Below are 26,080 nucleotides of genomic sequence, written 5' to 3' on the forward strand. Positions count from 1 at the left end.
GTAGAAAGGATCAAGCAGACAAAGATGCCCGAGAGTGACATCATGAACAACACAGCGTTCCCATTCCTCTTTCCAAGACAGACGATGCACGGCAGCTTCGTCACCTCGCACGCAAGATCTCGTTAACAGAGTGGAATACACCAAACATAAGGCGCACCAGGTGGCAGGAACTGAACCCTTCGCTCCAACTCCGACCTCCGGCCGGGCTTCCCTGACAGGAGGCATCGGTTCTATACCGGCTATGGTTGGGAGTGGCTTTCACGAAGGCGTACACTACTTTGATTAGAATTACCGACAGTGCGTCGTGCGATGCCTGTGGCAGCGGAGAGAACATCGAACATTTATTGGGCAACTGTCATCGATATCAGTCGGAAAGACATAGATAACCTATCGCATTGGGACGACTGGGCGATGGGCCGTTGTCCGCGCAGGTGCTACTCGAAAACGTCCCCATCCCTCGTGCGCCCACAAAGCTGTGAAGGCACTTTTGTCCTTCTTGACAGCGACTGTCCTATGTGAACGCTTTTGACTTGCTAAGGCTCTCTGCGTGCGTGCTCGATCTCACCGCCGGCTTTCCTCCCCCTCCCTTTCTCCATCTCGTCTTTCTTATAACTCTCTCCCGTGTCCCAGAGTAGGGAAGCCAAACAGACGCATTCCTGGTTAACATCCCTGCCTTCTCTCTTTATTTCATCCTCCTCCTCCGTAGTTTTTATGTCCTCTGAGGACATTTCTGTATCAGCAGGAATCCTGTTGGTACATTTGCGCTCTACAGCGTGCAAAACGCTGCCCGAAAGTAGAGTCAGGTGCACACAAGCAATACTGGACACGCCCCGTACACGTTAGCATGAACGCGCGTGAAGGTACTCAGACAGACTGGCACGTGCAATACGCGCACAGAGAAACCGGGCGACACGTTGCACTCGGCGAACCATCAGCCATAGTTTGTCGCAGTAGTCACTGAAGACTCTGTAATAGGAACGTCATCGCGGCGGAAGCGCATGCACCCCCACTACCTCTCGCCCTGTTACCGCCGCTCTTGCTTGACGCGAGTGCACCGCACCGTGAAGGATAACACCTGCGGCAACGTGCACACGGCACGCTTTGTGCAAATCCCATTTAGCGATCGCGTCCCAGCTGAGTTAGTTGCGCGCGCTTTGGCCACTGACGCCAGTTGGCCAGTTTTTTGTCGAGCCGCAGTTTTGATCATCCTGAAAGGCCCTACTGCAAAGTGATTGATCAAAGGTGAGACGAATCTCCGCGACAAGTTCATTAAGTTTTGCGACAGTATGGCGATCTACGAATGTAATTGAGGTCCGTTCTGCCATTCGACTCTTTCCTCTCTTTGCAGAACGGGGATTTTTTATTTTGACTGCGCAGTTATAAATGTGGAGGGATAAATGAAGTATCAACATGTGGCTTCAATGGGCTGACGAAAGTGTGCGCTCCTTGCTTCTTGTAATGGATTTGAAATGCGTATTGTGAGTTTTGAACATGACATTGGGAAGAAACAATTGCTCGTCTAGTCGTGTGGAGAATCGCAGACATATGATCAGCATTTTGAGCTACAGAGAGTCATGTGTGTTTGATGACTGATTAGGAAACACTGGCGTTATTATTGTTGTCTTACTTGCTATTGCCACAGAACTTTTCTTCATTTACGTAGGCTGGGGCATCAATTTTTGTCACTGTTATATATTGCGCGGTAGTGTCGTACTACGCCACCGGGTCATGGGCGGGTAACGCTTTAGAGCTCGGGTAGTCTTACAGCGAAGCTGTTAGCCTCTAGTTGGTCGGGATTTTCTGTGGTGTCGTCCTCGCAAAAAAAGAAAACAAAAACAAAAAAAGAAGCCTTCAACAATTGAAGTGAAAAGTGCATACATTCTTTGGTATCGCTATTGCCACATGACTTTTCTTGATTTACGTATGCTGGGGCATCACTTTTTCTCACTGTTCTTTCTTGCACGGTAGCGTCATACTACACCACCGGGTCACGGGCGGGTAACGCTTTAGAGCTCGGGTAGTCTTACAGCGAAGCTGTTAGCCTCTATTTGGTCGGGATTTTCCATGGTGTCGTCCTCACAAAAAAAAAAGAAGCCTTCAACAATTGAAGCGAAAACTGCATACATTCTTTGGTATCACGAATAAAGCATACATCACAGCATTTGCTTCAATAGAGAACAAGCATCCTAACGACATAACTGATGATAGCGCTCTCCTGCTAACAATTCGCAAGAGGTATCGCGTCTCGCACACGTTTCCTAGTAAAGATTTCGTGGTAAAGTTGCCGTCACGAGCTTAATTTCTTTGGATTAAACGTTGAATAAATTAAACATTTGCCGTGAACATCACGGCTAATTATCGTGAGTCAAAGCAAACAGTCCATAAAGCTTCGCTTACATCGATTCCATCAGTGTGTGGGATCCGTATATTTTTTTTTTACTCCAGCTTCCGTGACTCCAGATGAATAATCGCCTCGGTTAACTACAGGTAACGATCTTGCGTATTACTCACATTTTGGAAGCTTCATGGGAGACACCAAGTGAAATACACAGTTCTGATTAAGAAAACAAACGTCCCCCTTTATCTGTGACCGTCTTAAATTAAAGCAAGTGGGGAGAAACATATATCGAAGAATCGTATGTGTACGGTGAACTGAAGATGTACAGAACGCCTGGATTCCCTCTTCGTAAGCACCGTGCGTGTCAGCGTGCCGTTTTCCGTTTGTAGCGTGAAGCAGCACAGATTAAATACCCGATAGACATAACAGCTTTTGCTCACATACCGTGAGTTCCACGCAGCTGGCCACACAACAACAGCTCCAGAGGCACGCGAGGTTTGTGCTTATACATTCTCGCATGATTGTGGTTCGTATATGCGGACAGGGATAACTCGGACAGCCTAGCGCGCGGGGCGTCCACGAGGCGGCATCCTACAACCCACAGGTGGCGAGTCTTGGAAAGACCATTACTGACAGAGCGCAACAAACCGGGAATACTTAACGGTATGAAAGGGGATTCCTACCTAGCTTGTCTTTTTATGACAGTGTTTGAAAATAAGTTTACGTAGTGTTTAGGTACTGTCTAAATCTGAGGTTTCCGCTAGCGCTGATTTATTTTATGAAAGTTAGGCCGACGAATCAGGCTACTTCATGACATTTAAGATAAACGTCGCATGTACGCGGTCAACATTCATCAGGTTAAACGAGTCAGAAAAAATAAAGGAACGTGTGTTATTACTTCACATTGTTTGTTTGCGAATCGACCCGCATCTCAGGAATACAGAATGCGCACTTAACGTTCAGTCTTCCAAAAATATAGAATACGTTGAAGGTGTGACCAGGTCTTCTGAACTCGATAGGCTGGTGTACCAGTGACACTGACTCTGCCCGAAACTAGTCGAGGGCAACAAGGAAAAGAATGGTTTTGCCCTTCTTTACCAACTGAAAATTAAAGCTATCACCATCGTTGCATGACGCATTCCATTCCTGGCCACAGACGTCGCCCCCCCCCTCCCCCCATGGCAAAGCCACTTTTGTCAAAGATTCTGCAGAGTTTGCTTTGCAATAGCAAAACGCGCTAGTAGGGAACGGGGAAAGGGATGGGTATTTCAATACCTTGCCAGTGCTAAAGCAGCAATGATGTGATCAGAGTGTGTTGTAGCAAAGTACAAAGACATCAATCTCAGGCTCCAAGAAAAAAGGAAGTCCTGACAATCCCTTTTTATGAAAGCAACTGAGTGCATAATATTTAAGTTGGTATTATAAAGTTCTCTTACTTCGCGAAGGAGTGCGCTGACTCTTCTTCGGCGCAAGCAGTCGACGTACTCTATCGAAAACGCGAACGTACTTGAATGAGGGGCACGAGAACTGCAAAGAATGCGTTTAAGATGTGACAAGACGGGTATTCACGCAGGTGGAGCTGGGAGCCATCATTATCTTTGTTATATAGTGCAAGTACACAGGCCCCTGCACAAATATCTAACCTGCAGTATTGGCGAGCATTACTGAAGCCGAATGAGGCACCGCGAACAGCGGTGAGTCGTTTAAAACTAACACGCCATTCTAGGTGGTTGTTAAGTCACCGTCCGCTATGTCCTCGTCTCGGACGTCACTCAAGTAAAACAGGCTCACTGCAGCTGTTTACATATCCCAGGATGCCTTTATGTGAAAACATTTCAGCTTTCTTTTGTTGTAGCAGGGTTCTTGCGCACTGCAAACAAGTGTGTACTTCAACGCCGCAGAAGTCAGTCGCTTTTTTAACATTGTGAGCAAGGAGGTATGTGTCTCCATAACACGATCGTAAGAATGCAAATTAAGCATAGAGACTCACTGAATGACAGTGGGGCAGCGGGGCTGCATTTCACTCTGTGCAGACAACGCAGAGACCGACAAATGAGACACCTCTCACATGATGCCACTGTGTGCCTCTGTGCACCAGTAGTTGATTCTGCATATTTCTCTATCTCACTCATCGTATTATATTCTTTAAAATCTTGAAGAACTGTTGATTTGCCGTGTTCTTCGTCAGAATCGGCTTAAATTGACTAAATTATAAAAAAATTGCCGCAAGAGACGATCCGCTACGAAAATTAAATACGATGTGAACTTGCGTGGCGCAGAGTATGTCCCTCTGGCGCGCCACTGCTGAGGGCAGCACATCCGTCAAGGAGCAAGTAAAATTGAACGCCGTATGTTGACGCGAAAATTTTAAGCGACGAGTGAAGGCAGGGCAACAGGCTGAAGTGGTTACTGTTTTATGGCGGGGGGCAGCGCAAAGCAGCGAAGAGCGGTAAGATCCACCCTTCAGTGCTTCGCTCGGCATTCTCGCTATAAACGCTGGCCCCCCAACTCGTGCAAATTACCTGTCCTAATAACGTTATTTCTTCACCGACGATAAATTTCTAGCAGCGTGAACATCGGGAAAGGGTGATTATCACTCGAATTTTTTTGCTGAACTGGAACTTACTTATCACATCTTTATTTAATTTGTGGGGGATATTATTGAAAGTCCGTGCCAAAACTCTGTCATGGAGTAGGTTGTCAGGCTGCATGACCTTGACCTTGCAGTGCGCAAGACAGGCTTCCAGGCCGATCATATAAGACGGACGCCATCGAATTAAACCGCAATTTTACGCTCAAGCGTACATGCCTCGTCTGTGCAATCGGCGAGATCATGTGTGTCGCCGCGAGGGAAGCATTTGAGGTCATTTTGCGCCACGTGATAGCGCTTGGCGAATAGCGCTGCCAGCGGCACTGGAAAAGTTATGCTCAACTCTGCTCATTATGGGAGCATATACAGGAACACTAGAGTGCGCGCTGCAAAGGAACGGCACCTAGAAGAAAGTCTAAGTGACGCTGAGTGAAGCAGGGAAGGAGAAAGGAGGCGAAGCGTGGTGGAGGAGGAGGGTAGGCGGAGGCACGCTGGGTTGACCTCCTCTGGCAGTTGCTGGGGGTTCTGTGTGCGGTGTGCTGGTGGCGGTTTCGTCTCGCGATCGACAGGCCGAGCGTCGAGCGAGAAGGACGGAGCAGCAACGCAAGCGGCGGTAGGCCGAGCGCGAAGCAACCGACCCGAATGTCGTCGCCAGGCGCCGGGCATGAGCTGAAAAAGTCCGGCAAAAAAAAAGGCACGAGCTTGGCGTGCCCAGGAGACCCCAGAAGAGGAAGAAAGCGAAGGCGAAAATGAATACTGGGAATACTACATAACCAAACTGCTTGAAATAATAAATTGTGTTTATTTCCTTACAGCGCTTTAACATTTTTTCTAATGGCACTTTACACTTACATGCAAAATAAAAAGCCTTGAAATAACGGGCACACTTACACACAATCAAAGGCTGTTTGAAACATTCTACATGCAATGCAGAAAAAATGAAGTAGCACTCACATGCTTGCGCACAACCTGCGTTCACGAAGTGAAACGTCACTAACTTTTTTGGATGTACAACTCGAAACTGGTGGTTAATATGGTGGTTATAATAACTCTTTTCCCTCAACAGAGGTGGAGGATGCGGGCATCGTGAAGGTCCAGACAGATGTCCACGGGGGGGATCCAGTGTCGCCTCTGTGTTTGGGGCAGGGTAGAAGGGAGAGACGAGTGTAGAGGAAACATAGTTCTTGAGGGCTATTGGAACATCCATTCTTATATAATGGTGAAAATAACATTAATTTCCTCGCTAGAAACCAATATTGTAAAATGAGGAGCAAGCATTTGTCAAAAATTAAGTTCATGCGTATCGTGGCTACGTGAAATCTGTTCTTTTGCTACGTGTCTATACAAAATCAATTAGTGCATGCTGTCACCAGCACGTCGCATGCTCCATTAACTGTTGCTTACGCCTGAGCTTTGAAGCTTGAAGCCATGAAGTCATGGAATTTCCTCTGCATGTGCGATCTTTTTGATTGTTCTGCCTTATGCTCCAATTAAATATAAGTGAAGCTGATTTAATGTCAAAACATTAAAACTGGGATATCCCAAAAAACAAATTCAATTATCATGACGCGATCACATTAGTGTACACAAGGTGATTCTTTGTGTTCTACAGAACTTTCGCGATGAACATGATAATTGAAACCAGGGGAACATCTTTAGTATTTTATCCACCGCGTAGTCACTCCGGCAAAGTTGCCACCGTCTCCATCTGTGCACGGAAAACCAGAAGCACATGGAGAGCCCTTTCCATATTTTATTGGTCGGTATAGGTTAGTGAGGTGACGTATGGACGCTGCGGCCAATCAAAAAAAGAAGACTCACTTTCAGCTTTCATGACAAGCTTGCATTCCTTAATACACTCGTCAACGTATGAGTGAAAAGGGAGTACTATAGCCACTGACGTATTTTCAATGTACAATTAAAGTATGTGTCACGGGTTGAGGGATGCCAGGAAAGCTTGCTTATAGTACCTCTCAAGCAATATAGTCTTCGCACGCCATGATCGCTTGAGCGTTCATTCCGATGCTTGCAGACACAATGATAACGGCGTCTTTCCTGCTGTCGCTACTTCTGAGTGCCTTCGTGAGCGTGAACACTGAAGGAGAACAACTCATCACCGATGCAGTCTGTGTGTTTGAAACAGGGACACCACAAGGATACGTGCAATTCCACCAGGTTAGTTCGACAACGGTGGCGGTCGAAAGCGTAGCAACGAAAATTTATTAAGCGCTTTAGTGTGGCTCAAGAGCCATTTCAGAACTAAGAATGCATGGCGAAAAAATAGTTGTGGGCTACTGCAGAGTGTGTTCAGTTGAATATTCAATTCAGAAACATGCAGTTTAACTCGATTGTCTAACTACACTTCTGGGATACCAGAAACGTAAGCATTACCGTGCGCGGAGTTTTGGAAAACCGAAGCAGAGAGCAAAAATTAAAATAAAATAAATAAAGAAACAACGAAACACGGGCTTGAATTGAAATATCCGCGTTATGTTCTCTAGACAATGCAAGATTTGGACAGGACATTTACTGATACAGTTATTGTTTCTTAACAAATAAAGCATTATATTGCATTGTAATACTCAACACAGGGAGTAACTCAATCCTTTTTATCATAACAGCCGGAATTTGCAAAAATGCAATTGAAATTAGTTACGCCATATCAACGTTCCGGGGCTGTGGCTTGTTAAGAGGAAGCTTTAGCTCGGGCCCAACTCCGACGCGGCCTATTCAAATACATGTAAAAACGCAAAAGCATTTTTCTGAGATAACCCCTGGTAACCCCTAATCAAAAATCCGAAACCAACAGTCACTAGATTTTAAGTGTTTCTTTTAAATGCAACAAACCTTGTCAAATTTGGTCCAGTGGTTGCCGAGAAAAACGAATTCCCCTTTACGTGTATTTAGATAGGAGCACCAGAGCTAAAGCTTCCTCTTAATGAAATACAAACATGGAAACGTCGTCCTGCATTTTTGTCCGCCATAATAAAACGTTACTTGTAAACAAATACCGAACCGAGTTTTGAAACAATCCTTCGCCAGACTAAACTGACATATGTAGTGTTCCTAATTTGTGTCCCTTTAAGGGGGGGGGGGGGGCTTTAATGCTTCTTCGTCGCACCTCTTTATGTAAACTTCTGCAGTCGTTTGCAAATCATACCGGCCATTGCGGGGTTTGTTCTTAACAGATGAGGCTGTTATTATGCGCGCTTACTAAGAACTGACACAAAAATTTGCGATACTCATAAACTTTCGACATTACCCTCCGGCCATCTATCGCCCTTCACTGCAATTCACTACGTAACTCAATAGGCAGCATTAAAAAATGATATTTCAAAAGGTACGCTCCTCTAATAACATGCCGGTTTACGGCACTGATTCGTAATTTTCGTCCTGCATTACGGCAGTGCTTTATTCCTGACCAATACAGCGCTGCAATGCAGTAAATATGTTAGAACTAAGTGCCGTCAATACGCGTTTATTAAAAGGGCGCACCCTCTCGACGTTACTAACTGAAAGTTGTTGAACTTCAAGCGGCCTTCTGATATATAATATTTTGAAAATGCTGCAAATTCAGTTACGCTGGTGCATGCGTTTGCGTTCGACAGATAGCCGTAGGGGCATGGCACAAACTTCCTTGATATGCAATGCTTTTCTTTTTCTTTCGTTGCTCTATTGGTATCTAAAGTGTTACGGCCGGCACTGAAAAAGCAATTTTTGAGAAAGAATGGTTTTTAAGAACGAACACCGGCCAATAAGGACTACCAATGCGATAAACGTCAAGGCGTCAACCCATCCCGTCGAGCCCTTGAGAGGGCTCGACGGGATGAGTTAGTGTGTGGTGAACCAGTAAGAGAAATAACAGAAAGAAGAGTTCGATTTGGAAACTGATTAAAGCTTTTTCCACTTCTACAGAAACCCGGTCAGCGTGTGACTGTGCAAGGCAACATATCTCATCTTACGCCAGGACTGCATGGCTTTCACGTGCACGAATATGGAGACCTGACGGATGGTTCGTGATATAGTCGTTCACTTTCTAACTTGGCGCGTCAGTGCTGCGATAATTGGGATGCACATGAATTTAACGATAATTGCAGTTGGGACATTGTGCGTATTTTCTTTTTATATACTATTGTTTAAGATTGGTTAGGTCATGTTATGCTTGTTTTATATTTATATACATACCTCCGTTATGGGCACCTCGTGTATTCAAGCGTTACATGTAAATTTGTCGTGTTAGGTACATATGGGGACGAAACAAGTCACTGAGCATCTCAAAGAAAAAAAATGTTTTGAGACTGTGCACTGGTTCTGAAACACTTCTTTCAAATCTTTGACTCTGCCAGTGATTACAATTATTCAGCTTCCCTATGGCTCCCGCCATCTGTTCATGATCCGGCTGGCTCTCTGGCTGGCTGACTGGTTCGGCTACGGCTTGGCTTTGCTTGGTATAGATAAATAAGTGGGTGGTTGGCTGGCTGACTGGAGGCTAAATGGCTGGCTCCAATGAACGTTAGAGCGTGGATACTATGCATCGTGGTGAGTGCCACCACGCTCGTCATATTTATCTGTTTTTTTTACTTGTCTCTGTTCTTTACTGTCATATGCGCGATGCCTTGACCATAAGTACATTACACACCCGCTATACAATAAGTTATCGCTGCGAATGTACTGCGGGTTGCGCATGACTCTACAGCATATATGGAGGCATAAGTGATTATCAATTAGTTAAAAACGTAATTAGCAAATATTTGTTAATTAGTAGATCAAGCATTTCAATTTTTTGGGCAAGTAAGGCCCGCCTCTTCGAGTAGACCAGCTAGTGGACTAGAATTGTGCAATCTGCCACAGGCAATTTTTTAAAGAAGCTTGAAAGCATTCGCTGAAACACCCTATAGTCGTCCATGCACATGTCTATAAATAAATATGTGCGCGTACCTTTCGTCACGATGACCACCGATCAAGAATATAAACGAGTTCGTACCTTTTTTGAAAGTTCTGTGTCACCTCTGCGTCGTGTGCCATACAGTTTGGGCGGCCATACGACTTTGCAGAGTGGAATGGCTCACGATTTTCTCGTCTTTTTTTCTTGCATCTGTTAATGTTTCGACGTAGAATAGTGTTCTTTATACTAATACTTTCCTTAGTTTTATTAATTTCTTAAGCAAACTGAAGTTTTCTCTGTAAGGCAAATATAGTATAGTACCCGGAGGAGGCGTACTTGCTTAAAACTTCTCCCCTTGGGTCTTTTTTACCCCTGACGACCTATCTACTGGACTGATGACGTATTTTTTCCAAACATTTGTAGCTGTAAAAAATGTTAGGAGCGGAAATATTTCAGTAGCGAAGGAAAGTTGTTATAAATAACTGCAATGACGGAGACCAACGACAGAGAGTCGGTGCTGCTCCCTTCTCTTTTTTCTGTGTGTGTGTGTGCGTGCGCGTGATATACAGCCGTTGCTCTAATACAGAAAGAGCAGCAACACCGGCTTCCGTTACTCATACATTCCACATATCCTCCCCCCCTCCCCCTGCACCTATACCTGTTTTTGCAAGTTTCAGGCCTCCGCTCTAATGGAAAAGTAATTTCCGGTTGCTGCACCTGCATAAATGTGCAAAACGAGTCTTCCTGGGGCTTCCTCTCTTTAGCAGGGGACACGCATCAAATGAAAACCAGCACCTTTTGTAGCTTCAGCCTCTGGGGACGCGATACTGACATAAATGACAGCTCAAAAGGTCGACTTTGAGTGGCCCATGCGTATGTGTATTCTTGCTTCCTATCTGTCGGAGTAAAATGGAACCTCTTTTGAGGGTTCTATCAGTCAAAGAACAGGGTGCGTGAACAGCTCAAAACTGCTGCTGATTGAGAGCATGTGGTTTAGATATCTGTTGCTGGGCGTGGCTAGAGAGAGGAAATAGGAGGTAAAGGGAAGGAGGTTAACAAGATTTTGTTCAGTTGGCAACTTTACGCGGTGAGCAGGGAGAGATGGGAGAAGCAAAGGTAGCGATGAAGAGAAATGTTGGTAGTTCAGAATAATCTCAGGCGCAGATAACCAGCGCAGAGTGCAGTGCGCCCATCTATGGTCGGGTACTCAAGTCCATTGCCTTTAGGATAAGAAGTGGTCTTGTAGCTTTCGGGGATGCTGAGGATTGAGGCGAGGCTCCCAGGACCTCAGCTTCGGTAAAATGTCTATTCTCAAGTCTGCTCAAGGCCTACCGCTAATTCTGGCGTTGTCCGTCGAAGCAAGAACACTGGCAGAGCAGGAAGGTACTACCGTAGCCTCCCTTTAGGAGGAACTCGTAGGGACCATGAAAATTTGTTCGTCTTATGAGAAGTTCGTCTTATCACAAGAATGATTGGCAACATGACCAGGTGTATCCAGATATCTTACTTCAAAACCGCAAATGAAGTAGATTTAGAACTGGGGAAAATTACGTAAAAAACATTTATTTAGCTGAACTTAATTGAAGAACTGTCTTCAAGTAGTGCTCTTCTTTCGTTTCATCCAGTCCGTGATGGATGTTTGGCGCTTCTGTGCAAATCGGGGAGCAGCCACAAACGATGTGATCTCACCTAATGACCTTAAAATCCTTCTGTGTCTTCGTGCTGCTGGAAAAAGTTCACTGAAAAGTTCAAGCAGGCATCTTCTGCGTCACAGGTCTTTGGTGCAGGCTTCGAGCTATCATAAGTGCGAAGGAACGCGCTATGCGCGTGGCAAAGCAACGCAGCCTAGAGGAAAGTCTAGGTGACGTTGAGCGAACTGGGGAAGGCGAAACGAGGCGAAGCGTCGCTGAAGAGGAAGATAGGCGAGGGCACGCTGGGTTTACCACCACTGGAAGTTGCTGCAGGTTTTGTTTGCGATACGGACGTACCGAGTTCGTCTCGTGATAAGATCGTCCTCGCGTGCCGTACGTTGTGTGTGCGAGTGAAAGCGAACGACGGTGAGCCGACGATGGCGGCTGAATACCGAGTGTGCAAATGACGAAATGGGGGTGGCGAAGCTCGCCGTCTTGAGTCGCGCGCATGGCACCGGGGAGGGGAAGGAGGAAGGTGTTGTACATCGCCCGCGCGCGGTTGCGCGGGCTTTATATTGAAAGCGATCTGTTCTGGGGGCACAATCTAAATGTGCCGATGGCCTGTAGCTTTGCGTGCGCTCTGTTCTCGTCGCTCAGTTTGTGTTGAAGCGATAGACAGGGCGAAGGTCGCTTCGCACGCTGCTACTGCCACAATTCCTCACGCCAGTCTTTTGAGAGCGAGCGTCCGCGGTCGGCGAGTGTGGTGCGTTCATGTTTGCGTGTGCGCACTGACACCATGCTTGTCGATTTAGTTAGTAAGCGAATGAAAGCGGCGTTCTACTCCGGAAGCTGCTGCATATGGCGCGGCCGCGCGAGCCCTGTTTTGAATACGATCTGCGATGCGGACAGCCTGCCGGCGCACCGAAGGCCGGTAGCTTCGTGTGCGCTATAGGACCCATGCGCTTGCGTGCCACCCGCGTTCACAAAGCGAAACGTCACTGTCTTGTTTTGTTTCCTGCTCTTGTTTTCGCCTCTGTTCAGGGGCAATGAGCACCGCAGGCCTCCATTAGGGTGCCTCGATGCGCGCGCCCCCGTGCACAGCGCATCGAGGCACCCTAGCCTGCAGGATCGGTGGTGGTCACTCCGAATGTTCTTCTTAACCGAAGAGCACGTCTGAGGCGGTTCGTCTTAAGCGGATTTTTTTTTGTATTTAGTCTATGAATAACCAAACAAACATTCTCATGTTGTTCGTTATGAGTGAGAATTTGGCTTAACCGAATTTTCTTAACGAGAGCTCACTCCATACTTATCACATCTGCACTGGCCGCATACGTCCGAGTAGGCTATTCCCGTGCCACATCAATGTGAATCGGTGAATGCTACTCCCACCCAGTGCTGTTCCAGAAGTGTTGCATCACAACATGAAAGATTTCGCAGTAACTGTAATCGCAATGATGCACTGAGACCCGCGTCGGGGGGGGGGGGGGGGGGTTGCCGTTCTGCGGGTCATTTCAGCAAATCAGTGTAACTTTATGCGCAAGACGGCGAAAGCCACGGAGCATCTAATTGGTCGGCACGTCATGCTGCTACCACGGCAGAAGAGTGAGCTCGTTGCACCCCCACTGGACGTGAAAGATACGTAGCCGCGAGCACTTCTCAGGAAACGTGAGATGGGTGAGCCACCACGGCACGTGCAATGACACCACAGGGAACGTAACTACGGCAGTGTAGATTAGTCCTATACGGTAGTCGCAGTGATTGTTGATCTCGACACGTGCATAAAACTATACTTGTGGTGGTCACATTTCTGAATAGGCCAGTGTACTTTATTTATTTATTTATTTATTTACACTGCAGACATACAAAGAAATATTCTTGAAAATGGAATTAGATGCATAGCTCTTGGCAAGTGGAGATCTATAACGAAATCCTGCAAAGTAAATCATGTAGATCTACACGTAGCACAGACAGGAGTACGTCACACAAGCTGGTAGCTTTTCGGGAGTCATCGTAAAGAAAACATAATAAAATACAGAATGCAGGACGCAGAGTAAACTATGCGAACATATGGAACTTAAGAAAATGAATGGTAGGCATTAAAAGAAGCCTCCGCGAATATAATTTGTAATGCAGAAAAGCAGATAGCGATAATACACATTCTTTGATGGATATAAGCTCTACTGACAACAGAAATTGGCTGCCTGTTTGGCTTCTGAAGGTAAAAAGTTCCGATAGGGCTGCGCTGACACTCGAAATTTTTAAAGCGAAGCTTTATATGCCTAGGCGAGACGAAAATGCGTCCGTCCGCGCCTGTGTGCAGAAAATTATCATCATGAGCGATGGCTCGAGCGTCGTAGTCTTCTTCCACAGCCATAGCTCGTTGGCGCCTCTCGGCACAACCCCGCGAACGCGCACGTTCCATTGCTCCCGCGTTAAAGGGGCCCTTTAACATTCATTAAAAGGGCCCTGAACCATCCCCTACGGCTTGGCGAAATAACATTGTCCGCGGGTGACATAAGCTGCTGTAAGCTTCTCAGCCAAGTTTTGCTGTCGTGCGCGGTGAGCGGAGCTCGCAAGCGGAGCTCCAAATCATCTTTCTCTCAAACGCTCTCTTTTCAACAGAAGCACGCTCCTCATTTTCGTCTGGACGCGTTATTTTGTAATAGAGTGGATTTCCATTCACGGCAGCTACTGGTAGCTGCGGTCGGCTGCGTCGCGTAGATACCGCGGCCAGCACGGGGTGCCGCCACCAGTCAACTGGCTAAGCGCATTGCGGCTCGCTGAGGACAACCGCGTTTGGGTTATGCTTAGCGCGTCGTAGACACCAAAGGCGGAAGTCGCGGCGTGTGCGTTAGCATCCCAAATGAAATTTGAACAGTGCGCCACGGTGATCTTTAGAAGGCATTTAGAAGGAACTTAGGTTGTGGGCACGCCCCACTCCGCCGTAGCCTTCGCATTGCGAGGCACTGAAGAAGGAACGAGAGCACAGCGGAGGCCGTGTTTGATTGCCAATAACACCGCTTTTGCTGACCGCATTGAAGTACTTTTTGCGGCAAAGTATTTCTGAAATAGCCTAACTTCACTTCAAATGCCTTTCTACACTTCGATATATAGTGGTTTAGGGCTCCTCTAAAGACTACTGCTATGGACATGCGAGCCAAATTTTACTGCTGGGCATGCTGCAGGGAACCCACAATTTCGAATTAATTATAGTTCGTTCTCGACTGCGGCAGTAAAGCTCTCTCTATTACGTCCCACCTATGGCGTGATAGACCCGCTAGATAGCCCGTAGACACCAGCCTTTTACGATTGTACATCATAATTACCTACTCCCGAGCGAAAGCTCACGCAGGCATGCGCAACGCTCCAAATTTTTAACAAATGGGAAAGCAATGCTTGCTAACGTGTCGTGTGCATCCTGTCACCCCTCCTTTGTCGCTCTCGGTCACCTTCGTCAGATGTCAGCCTTCACAGGTTACCACAAGTTCACTGCAAAAAGACAATAAAAGAAAGGGGGGGGGGGGAGTAGCAACAGAGGAACAGGCAGGAAATTGCTATCGGCGCCTACTGTTTGAAAGGAGCCGATGTGTTATGGAAGAATGGGGAAAGTAAACATTCAGCCCTTTATGTCACCGTTATTATTCGTCCCTTTTCAAAACATATCTGTGCGACTACACTCATTGCAAGGCATCCAACTCACTCTAATGTGTTCTCAGTGGCAGGACCCATTTAAATTTATCGCTATAGCTTCTGAGTATAGCCGCCATTATTGTTTTCTTAAAGCACTAGACTCATCGAATCAAACGAAGTCTGTTTTCTCAGCTGTTTTTAATAAACTGGAAGAGTTGCTCACCCACAGTTCTCATTGCAGGTTGCACGTCAGCTGGTTCCCACTTCAACCCATTCGGTAAAAACCACGGGGCTCCATTTGACGAGGATCGGTAAGGTCATTACGATTTTATATCTAGTTTTTTGGCGCCTCAACATGGTTTGTTATATCTTGGTTGTTTGACATGTGTCGGTTCTAGTAAGAACTAGATAATCTCAAGGAATGCATAGACCTTGCAGTGGGTAACGAGACTGTAGACGAAGGGGCGTTGGTGTACAATTCCGTTACAATCGCATAAAAAAAAAGAAAAGAAAACGTAATATTGGAGTCGTCGTTGCGCTTGTATTGAGGCGTTGCAATCGTATATAGAGCTCATGAATATGTCACCTGCTGTTATCTTCTTTCCGAAAGGACTTTTCAACCACTAAAAATAATGTGGCCGGTAAGCTGAGTTAGAGCATTAAATTATCGAGTGCTCGTGCATATATTTATATATTTTCTTTAGCTGCTGCATCTTTTTCGTGAAATTACCCAAGACGAGTCTGACTGCCACAAAAAAAAAAAAAGGAAAGAAGAAAAAAAAAGACGTGCATTCTCATGATTATAATCCGTTACCGTATTTCCACGTAACAAATTTTTTAAAGATTCTTTCCCATGAAACGTTACCGAATAAAATGCATTTCCATCAGCAGTTTCTCCAACAACCTGTACTCCGGATATTGGAAACTTTCTGTTGGTTTTGACTGCGCAATGAAATGCATGCTTGTATACCATTATCCCTTCACAGCTTATTGTGTCACTGAGACGAGGGGTTTTCCTTGGATTTCTGATTACGTTCAATTTCGTTATAGGTATATTCTTCTATTTTTAATGTTTATTTTTGTAATAACAACTGTTCTTCGGCCAAATCATGGCCTTCCGACTGTAGTGTGTAATGATATGCATGTTACTCTCAAGTTATCTAGTCTATCAGCAAAGTGCACCATGAATTCCCCGGCCACGTTTTCTTCCAAGTGTTGAAATGGTTCTGCTTATTCCAGTCACGTGGGAGACCTTGGAAATATAGAGGCAGACGAAACTGGCTCTGCAGTATTTGCGCTGACAGATCGCCAACTAGAACTGAATGGCATGCTCTCCATCATTGGCCGCTCCATTGTGGTACGTAGTGATACTGAAAATTATATTGTATAAGAATGAGCAAACCGTAGTTCGAGAATTGTCCTTCTTAGCATTGGTGTCAAGTTTCTCCGGAAGACATTTCGACACTGATATCTTCAGTTATTCGTCTGCTCACCCACCAGAGAACCATCATTTCAGCATCACTTATGAGGAATTCATGTCAGACTGATTTGCCAAGCAACGTCGGTCTCTCCCTGCACACCGAACTAAACACACGAAAAAGAAAGACTAACTCCTTGACTTACTCATTCGATCGGCGAGCATTTATGTGATGCGTATTTGTTTTTACATAAACACACAGGTTGTAGTCAATGTACATTCAGTGTTTAATTCGATGCGCAATAGTTTATTGCACACGAACACTATTGCTAAAATTTAAAAAGCCCGCAGCAACGTTGCACAGTGTACACAGACGTAAACATACATGCATTCCATATTCATTTGCGACAATGTAACGCAACATAATGGCGCAAAAATAAAACGACTATATTGCAACGTCAATTGGTGTGCGTCACTGTCTTTCAGGTTCATGATCATGGGCCCTATAACGTAAAACTATTCAAATCTGTTTTTATCCCTATCTCGGGACGTTAAAATTACGTAACCGCCGACGCAAGCATAGGGCGTTGACCCGCAGGGTTGTCTGAACAGACCAATAAAACGCTCTCCTTCTTTATAGGAGGTCACATTTGTTTGCTTTAAAAACTAATAACATTGCCTACGTTGAGCGGCTTGTCTTATCTAGTTGGCTGAAAAGAAGCGAGCAGCACGCTCAAATCGAGAGGGTTTCAATGAGGTCGAGGCAGCGCAGCTAAAATAAATAACCGTTATGAGGAGGGTGGTGCCGGCGTCTGCGATTGGTACGCTTCCGGTGGCAGTCTGAAAATCGCGGCGGCGTGCAACAGAAGGCTAAGAATGCCGCTATAACGGATCCCCAGCAAAAAACAGTTGGAATAACGATGTCGTATACGTGCCGAAAGGGCTCGATAACGCTATACTGCCGCGCAAAAGATTTATTATACGCAAATAAGTCCATGCTCTCCAGTAGGTGCGAGTGGCCAGTGCCGGAGCGATCGGCGGCAGCAATGTTGTATTCCTTTCGGAACGGGGCAGCCTACAGCTATTCAGAAGAAAATCCAGTTTTGTTCGGCATAGTAATGCATCTTTAACGCGTACACGTCCCTTTGACGCGATGACTTTTTGCGGCTTTTGTGCCGTCGCGTGACAGACAGGCGAAGTGTTTGCAGCCCGAAAACTTTTGACCAATAGCAGAGCGCTAATGGCAAAATAGCGTCGAATCGGAAGTAATTATTTTTTTTCTTTGGTCTAATCATGCATAATTAGTCTGTACACGTCATATCAGATGGGGAGCTATCGCGGTTTTCATGACGTCACGTGACAGAGAGGCAAAAAGGGGGAGGGGGGTAGCCCCAAAATTTTTTGACCAATCGTGAAGTGCTGATTGCATAATTGGAATAGAAAAGTTTGGAATAGCTTTACGTTATAGGCGCATCTTAGCACTTGCGTCATGCGGCGCTGATAGCGCACGGCATTCTCAGGTGCATAGCATACACGTGGCGCTTCGTTCAAGGAGTTCAAATATCGAAGTGGCTTTCACAGCAAAGCTGTATATGGCTAGGCTTCCATGCCTTTTTCGTGTTTGTGCGTCAACAATAAAAAAGGTGGCCATCGGCTGATCTCGAAAATAGTGCGATACAGGGCCAACCCGCGGCGGAGGTGAAGCAGGCTTCAAGCACTCCTCTTCTAGTAGTAATGATAAATAATAATAATAACACATGAAATAAATAAATCAAGATGCATTGTTTCAAGTCGGTGGCTATACTGGAGTCTTGTGGACTGCACATGGACTCATGAGCAGGAGGCGTTGCCGTATACGCAAAGGACAAAATGTATATACAACCATACACCCTTAACTCGCAGAAGGACAATGTCACCGACTGCGGGGATGTCTGTGCCGTACAAACGAAAGCCGGAATTGTGATATCTACTTTGTATATATCTCCCGGCGCCCCCAAATGTAATATCCCACACACTTTGCACGGTTTAGCCGTGATGGCATTGCCCCTGTGATAATCGTTGGAGACTTCAATGTGACCATGTTAAAACAACACAAGAAATGGTTCACTGAGTTTGTGCTAGAAGAGTTGGAAGTTCCACACCAATTCAAGTCCCTCAACTACTCAACGATGGTTGCGCCTAGATTTAACTTTGGCCAAGAATCTGTCTAAGAGTGTAACCAAGCTAATCAGTGTAATCACAGTAATAACAAAGCTATCGTCACTACCATTACCAAAATCGAATCCCGGCCGCGGCGGCCGCATTTCGATAGGGGCGAAATGCGAAAACACCCGTGTGCTTAGATTTAGGTGCACGTTAAAGAACCCCAGGTGGTCGAAATTTCCGGAGTCCTCCACTACGGCGTGCCTCATAATCAGAAAGTGGTTTTGGCACGTAAAACCCCAAATATTATTATTATTATTACCATTACCAAACGATCAAAATTAACACATTTGGCCTTGTGTAACCCTGTACGATGTGCTACAGCTTCGATGGTCATCCACCTTCACAGAGTGGAATGGCTTCTCGATATTTTTTTTATTTTTAGGGGAGCACAGGCCACATATTTCGCGGAGCGTATAGGTACCTAACCACACATTTCACGTATGTAAAATATCACTCAGCTAGCATGAAGTTTGGGGAACTCTTGCACGACATCTTAATACTAAGGTTAGTCTGATGCCTGACCTCACATCATCCACATTATCAGGTCGTTATGACGCAAGGCAAGCTTTGCGGTAGTCGGGGAGCAATAGGGTTAGGTATGATCACTTCGCGAATAAAAAAGAAATATTGTGGTTGCTCTAGCGTGGGGAAGCAGCAACGACCCCAAGAATGAAGCGATCCAATGTGATCACGGCTTCATGACGCGTGCACCTGCTGGGGGGTGGGGAGTATACCTAAGCCAAAATTGGCTCGTAGATACAAGTATTATAGTACATAATTTAACTTAACGAGCTCTGACAAATGCCAACATGTTTGTAGTTGAGATTGTCTGTTTCCGCTTCAAAAGCAAAAAAAAAAAGACAAGTCCAAAATCTCATGTCAGTACCCATTTAGGTTACCGTTACCACATACCAAATTTAGCGGTTCCTCTACTTGCATTACACTTGACCACGGCGTTTCTGGGAATGTACTATGAGTAGAGATCAAAACTTCAGGCAAAACGCTTGTTTCTTTCTTACGCCTTTATTGTTTCTATTCACCATATGAACACGATCCATGTGGGTCCAGAAACATTTTATGACATTATTATTGTGTCAATGAATGCCTTTTTCAATTTTGGTGCATATTATTGAATTTTCAGAGCCTAAAATGCCATTTCCCGTATTTTGTACTAGCATTATTGTTTTTATAATTTCATCCTTCGCTGAGGAACTAGGCTTTAGGCAGCTGATTTTTACCACAAATTCACTTTGCCGGTGCAAAAGACAAGAAAATCGCCGTGAAAAGGGCTGCGCTGGATGACGATACACTTGAAGGCGACTTAGCGCACTTCGGCACGTACTTCACGCTTTTTAACCGACATCATCGGGAAACGTGAATGTCGCGAATAACACTAACCCGGAATGTAGGTTCATTTTAGACGTTCCAGGAAGGTTCGCTACCACTGCTAATGGATCTGTTGTCAATAGAGTTAGTTCGAAACTTTAGACTGTCTCGGACCAAAATGCAGGACTATTGGCAGTGAAAGAACTGTCAAAGGTACTGACTGGTAAACATTCTGCAATGCTAGAGGGCACTGGATCGTCGAACGTTCCTAACTACGAATACGTGTCGCTAATTACGACTGATGTTGAACGTTGCTTTTGTGCATGCAAACCAATACTCAGTGAAGAAAGGCAAGATATCAAACCCGCAAATATTGAGATGGTGCTTGTTTGAGACTGCTTTCACAACTTTTTTTTTTTGTGGTGTATAGACTCACTGAATTTCGGATAAGTCTTATAACACATGGGATTTGTCATATTCTCTTTTATTGAGAAAATTGAATTTCACCAAACATGGGTTTAGTGGGCGGTGATCCTTCAAAAATCGTAATTTATCCTCAAATGCGCAGCGGAAGTTATTATTTCAGCCTAAACATGTGCCTAAAAGAAATATTTGGCACCTGTACAAATAATATTTGGGGTTTTACGTGCCAAAACCACTTTCTGATTATGAGGCACGCCGTAGTGGAGGACTCCGGAAATTTTGACCACCTGGGGTTCTTTAACGTGCACCTAAATCTAAGCACACGGGTGTTTTCGCATTTCGCCCCCATCGAAATGCGGCCGCCGTGGCCGGGATTTGATCCCGCGACCTCGTGCTCAGCAGCCTAACACCATAGCCACTGAGCAACCACGGCGGGTGCACCTGTACAGGCCTTAATTAGAAACTTTAGTGCCTGTTATAGGCGCCTAAAACGGCATTTTTAGGGCGCAAACATCCGGTGACTAGTTACGGCTGATGCGGGCGGGTCCACTGCTGCTGCAAGAATGGTTCATTCAGTGGAATACATGACACCATATGCAGTGGCGTTGGGTAGTTTATGACGGCGCAGGTTATGACACGTGATTCAATGTCGGTGACGCGCTATCCAAACGGAATCGTGCTTAACACAGCATGGGTTATAACACAATACGGGGCTCCCTAATGTCCAAATTTGTGACGTGAGCGCACAGCCTTAAAGCTGAAGTGGTAATGTAGGCCACATTTCGAGGTATACGTAGCACGCGACTTCATTTTTAACTGCGTGCTAAACGTGAGATGTTCAAGGGCCGAATTCACAAAAGCGTCTCGTTCGTAAGTGCTGTTTGCCATTGGTTGGCTGCCTTCACCACTGATAACATGTCCAGCTTCATGACTGGCTGGCAGTCAGAACGCGTTGTAAGGCACCAAGAAACGGTTTCTGCACATCACCAGTTCAGTAAAATATTACTAAGCATGGTAAATATAAAAAAAATAAAAATTGTTGTGGATAGGTCTGGTATCGTGTTGACTCAGCATAGGGTCGATGCAACATTTATTATTTATTTCTTTGTGTAGCGGTGACCTCGATAGCTGCACCTGCGGTGGTTCCGCATCATTGTTTTCAGCAGGCATTTGATGTCTGGCGACGCACGCTGCTGTCGAGCGCGTAGAGGGCGAGAGAGAGGCAGTAGGGGACAATGATAGCAATACGCGTGCCCTCACATTTCAACACATCGCAGCCTGAATTGCCTTTGCCTGCCGCTTTTTTTGTGTGTGTGGAAGTGAACCTATAGCGTGGTAGATTAGTTACGTAGCGGCCACATGCTCCGCCAATACCAATCGTTAAAACCATTACGAATTCAAACGTAGTACTTTTCTTTTGCAGCCTTTTATAATTTCAACATGCGTAACAGTCCGACGCTGAATGATGCAGATGAACGGTGACCCGATAAATTTAGCTTGATAGGGTGTCTTGCTGACAGTTTTAAACACCATTTTGGGCGCCTTATTCTACATTTGCGGAAATATGTGACATTACTGCAATGAATTTCAAAAATATCCGATGTTGCTGAGAAAGCAAAACCTCTTTTAGCGCATTTGATAGAAATTGTCGGTGCCTGAACGTTGTGGCTGTGTTCTCTGATATTTGATGCCGAAATAAAGGTGTCATTTCTTTTCTTTTGATCAAAAACCAGCCTCTGTACATATAGTTGCGCTCCCACTGTTAGCCTCCATAAAATAGTTTCTTTGTTTTCAATTTCGTTCCAGGTACACGAAGACAAAGATGACCTCGGCCGCGGCAACTTTTCGGACAGCCTCACAACCGGACACTCTGGAAGTCGAATAGCCTGTTGTGTCATTGGCATCGCGCCGGACAGCTAGAGAAAAAGGATTTGGCAGTGGATACGCGGGTATTTGCAATGATAGGTAACGAGCAGGAGCTCTTGACCTGGCAGGGGCATTTCTTGAATTGAAGAAAACATCCTTTAGTTAGCGCTAAATAACTTTACTGCACCTAAGAAAGAAAGATGATGCTATATATATCAAAGTATTATTTCATATATATATAACCAATCAAGTTTAGCTAAGGGCTAGAATGCTCACATTGCGTACATTTTCAGCTCTCTTTCTTTCGAGCCAGTTGATTCACTGTTCTGGCGCAGCGTTCTTTAATAAACGTACCTTATATCCCGTTGTTGCTCCTTCGCCAGGTATTTCCAACCTCTTGGTAAACCCAAGAGACCACGTGATTGGTTGGTTTATCTCTGTAGCCCACGATTGAAGCTAAGCATCCATAGTCTGGGCACCTTGTAACAGCCATAAAGGGCACATCATCCTGGTAATTGTCCTTTCGCCTTGTTAAAGCACACATGCGGCAAACGGGCATGCTTAGTACATACAACTGCGTGCACCAAGCATCTTTTTGGAGGCTGCTGGGCGATGACTCGATATATTATAGCGCGCATACCTTTGTTTCTATACGGTGTATTTTGTAGGTTATGCAGATTTTGTGTATGAATGCGACATACGTAGCGAACGTGGAGTGCTTGCAGATGAGTTTCCATGCGAGGTGGGCAAACTGTCGCGAATGCAAAATTTCTTTAATTACTTTTTAATACTGAAATCCTAACGACAGTTGTAAATGTGACAAAGTTGGAGGTAGCCACGTTGCAATGCTCCCCCAATTATTTGAAGTTCTTGAGTATTCTATACAATGGAATATACCGAATGTAAGTGTTCAATATAGGCAATATTGAAGCCAACACGCCGCGGTGGCTTAGCGGCTGTCGTGTTGCGCTGCTAAGCACGAGGTCGCGGGATCAAATCCAGGCCGCGGCGGCCGCATCTCGAAGGGGCCGAAATCCAAAAACACGTGTGTCCCGTGCATTGGGGGCACTTTAAAGATTCCTTGGTAGTCTAAATGAATCCGGATTCCCCACTACGACATGCCTCATAATGAAATCGTGGTTTTGGCACGTAAAACCCCTGAATTCAATTCAATATTGAAGCCTGGTGATCCGGGAGTTCAGAAAACGCCGTCCTGCTATGATGTCAGAAGGAGACGCTCTCGGGCGAAAAGTGTGACGATGTTTAAAACCGAACTTCTCTGCCAGTCACGGCAGCTACTGATACATCACGTTTTGCCTGGCAAGCATCTACCGCGATGTACCATATCAATTTTCCTCACGACAAGCCGTCACTGAAATTTCGTTACATAGTTCGCCACAGGGTCTTTCCATCTGATAACAATAGCGGAACTGATTTTTCTGCGCTCCCAGGGCGCTCGGTATGGATATTGTCTAGGTCGAACACTAAATTTGATGTTGAATACTTGGAATGAGGTACTAATTTCACAATTTTTAACAATGACAGGCATTAAAATGTGGCTTCCCCCAAATATTCCATGTAAGCAACTGCCTACCAAGATTCTAATGAAACCGTTATTACTTTAATAATACTCTATCCGAAACTTATTTTAGTAGAGACAAATAATGGTCCACCTCTCCGTACAACTCATCAGCAACATTGCCTCGTTCCCTACGCTTATAGTCATCTTACAATAACAAAAATCTGTTACACCCATTATAGAATGCCCCACTGCTTCACTACAAAATCGGTCATCTCTCTGCGTTCAGGCGCATTGTTGATGCAGCTGTAGGGCATTATCTGTCAGACACATTCGCACTTTCACCGAAAACAAGCAGACGTTAAGCACTGCATTAAAGTCAACAAGTGCAGAAAATGTTCTAGTTTTGGATGTCCTACCTGCCTTCCCTCTCTAGCGTTCCGCACAGTCGCAAGACTGCATTGTATTTGTGCAGAAAACGGATATACATATCTTATAAGAAACATTCAACTAAATCAGCCAACAATGAATGAACAAGCGAAGCCTCAGGCTGTAGTCAACGTTTCGATTCTCTTCGTCAGAGGAATAATTAGGCACTTTCCCTGAAAGGCACGTTTGTACCGTGTTGTTTTCCTTGCCCCTTGGATGAGTGAGCCATGTATGTAACAGCTGCCAAGGAATTCACCTATTGGTCTCACAAGAAAAAGAAAAGCGTGCAGAAACTTTTCTGGGAGTTCTCTGAGTATGCGTAAGCGTTGTGCCACTTGCTCAACTCTACGCATCCTGGTGTCATTATCGATGTTATGAAACTTAATTCGGCCAATACAAACCCGTATCAACCTTCATCTGTCGTAACCAACCTTGTAGAACATGATTCGGCCCTTATAACCTCTTATGGGTCCTTAACAACCTGGATGAAGCTGTTGCAAAACCACCACTACATTTGCTAACTGGGGTATGCAATGGTTTATTGTTGGTCCGGATGCTTTATTTGAGCTTCTTCTTTATTGAAACGTATGTTGTTCTGTGTGACGTGTGGGTGATTTTAATGAATCTGCGCACTGTTCGCTTCAATTTGCTGAGCGCTTGTATCATCTACCTTACAGTATGAGCCATTACATTTTTTGTTTGCTTACGGGGGTATGAGTAAATGCTTGCGGGGCATGCGCCATTGTTTAGGGAGCATTAGTCATTACATTCGTCCTACATGACGGACGGACAGGATTCTCGTTCGGTAGGCATAGAAATGCTTACCTAGTTAAACATATCACCTTGTCGAAACGTTGAGTGCAATCTCAGGCTTCTCTTGTTCATCCACTTCAACTCTTCAACTACCTGAGAACCATTTGTTGTGACTCAACTAAAACGTAATTTATGCTGCCTCTTTGACGACTAATAGTTATTGGTTACTCTTGAACTTGAGTGTTTTACAGAAGTGATATCCATTTGTATACCGATCTGTAGTTACTAAAGAGCACCAACCGAGCGCAGCCATCACGGAAAAGCTACTGCCTGAGCTTAATCGTACTACAGTGCCTTCGAAAGAGATCTGAGTCCCGAGCGTACTTGGCCCTTAATACTCTTGGTTACCTGGGTCTTGACGCTAGAGGTCGAACTAAGAGGTTGAAACCACCTTGGTCATTCGCGAGCCTCGATTGTTCGTTGACAATTCCTCACGTTCGCGCTTAACTGAGTTCTTTGGCGGCAACGCGTTCGCTCGTACTGGAACATTTTGAGGCTGAATATGTAAGTCATCAAATTTTTACTGATGGATCTGTGGACAAGGTCAGAGGATCTAGTGCAGCTGCTTTTCACATTCCCTCTTTGAAGTATGATTGCTCGGTTCGCTTCACTGCAGTCGTGTCTTCCACAACGGCCGAAAGCGTTGCCATTGAGGCAGCTCAAAAGAAGCTACGGTTTTGTACGCCTCAACCTGTTGTCATTCTTACAAATTCAAAATCCGCCCTTCAAAGGTTCGAGCACGGGTTCCCTACTGATGCCTTATGTCTTAGCTCCCTACGCTCGGTGCACAATCTCCATATCAAAGGCTTCTCCATACGTTTCCAATGGGTGCCCTCGCACATAGGTATCACAGGCAACGAGATAGCGGACAGCCTCGCCCATATAGCGCTGTCTGGGAATCCATTGAGAAAAGTGCCTCAAGAGGACAAGAAACTCTTCAGAGAAGCGGTGTTGTGCCACTTCAGTTCTTTGCGGAGCTCATCTCACAAGCCATCTGTGACCAAGGGT

At 45.4% G+C, this 26,080-nt stretch overlaps 1 protein-coding gene across 1 annotated transcript; it reads left to right on the forward strand.

Moving 5' to 3' along the window:
* The first annotated feature begins 1,110 nt into the window (after positions 1-1,110).
* Positions 1,111-22,671, forward strand: LOC142576076 (superoxide dismutase [Cu-Zn]-like). Its single transcript, XM_075686014.1, has 6 exons — positions 1,111-1,242; positions 6,961-7,103; positions 8,844-8,940; positions 15,316-15,385; positions 16,314-16,431; positions 22,252-22,671. The coding sequence occupies exons 2-6, from the start codon at positions 6,966-6,968 to the stop codon at positions 22,363-22,365; spliced, it is 537 nt and encodes a 178-aa protein (XP_075542129.1). The 5' UTR covers positions 1,111-1,242; positions 6,961-6,965; the 3' UTR covers positions 22,366-22,671.
* The last annotated feature ends 3,409 nt before the right edge of the window (positions 22,672-26,080 follow it).

The sequence above is a fragment of the Dermacentor variabilis genome, chromosome 1 (genome assembly GCF_050947875.1).
Source record: "Dermacentor variabilis isolate Ectoservices chromosome 1, ASM5094787v1, whole genome shotgun sequence".
Lineage (NCBI taxonomy): Eukaryota > Metazoa > Arthropoda > Arachnida > Ixodida > Ixodidae > Dermacentor > Dermacentor variabilis.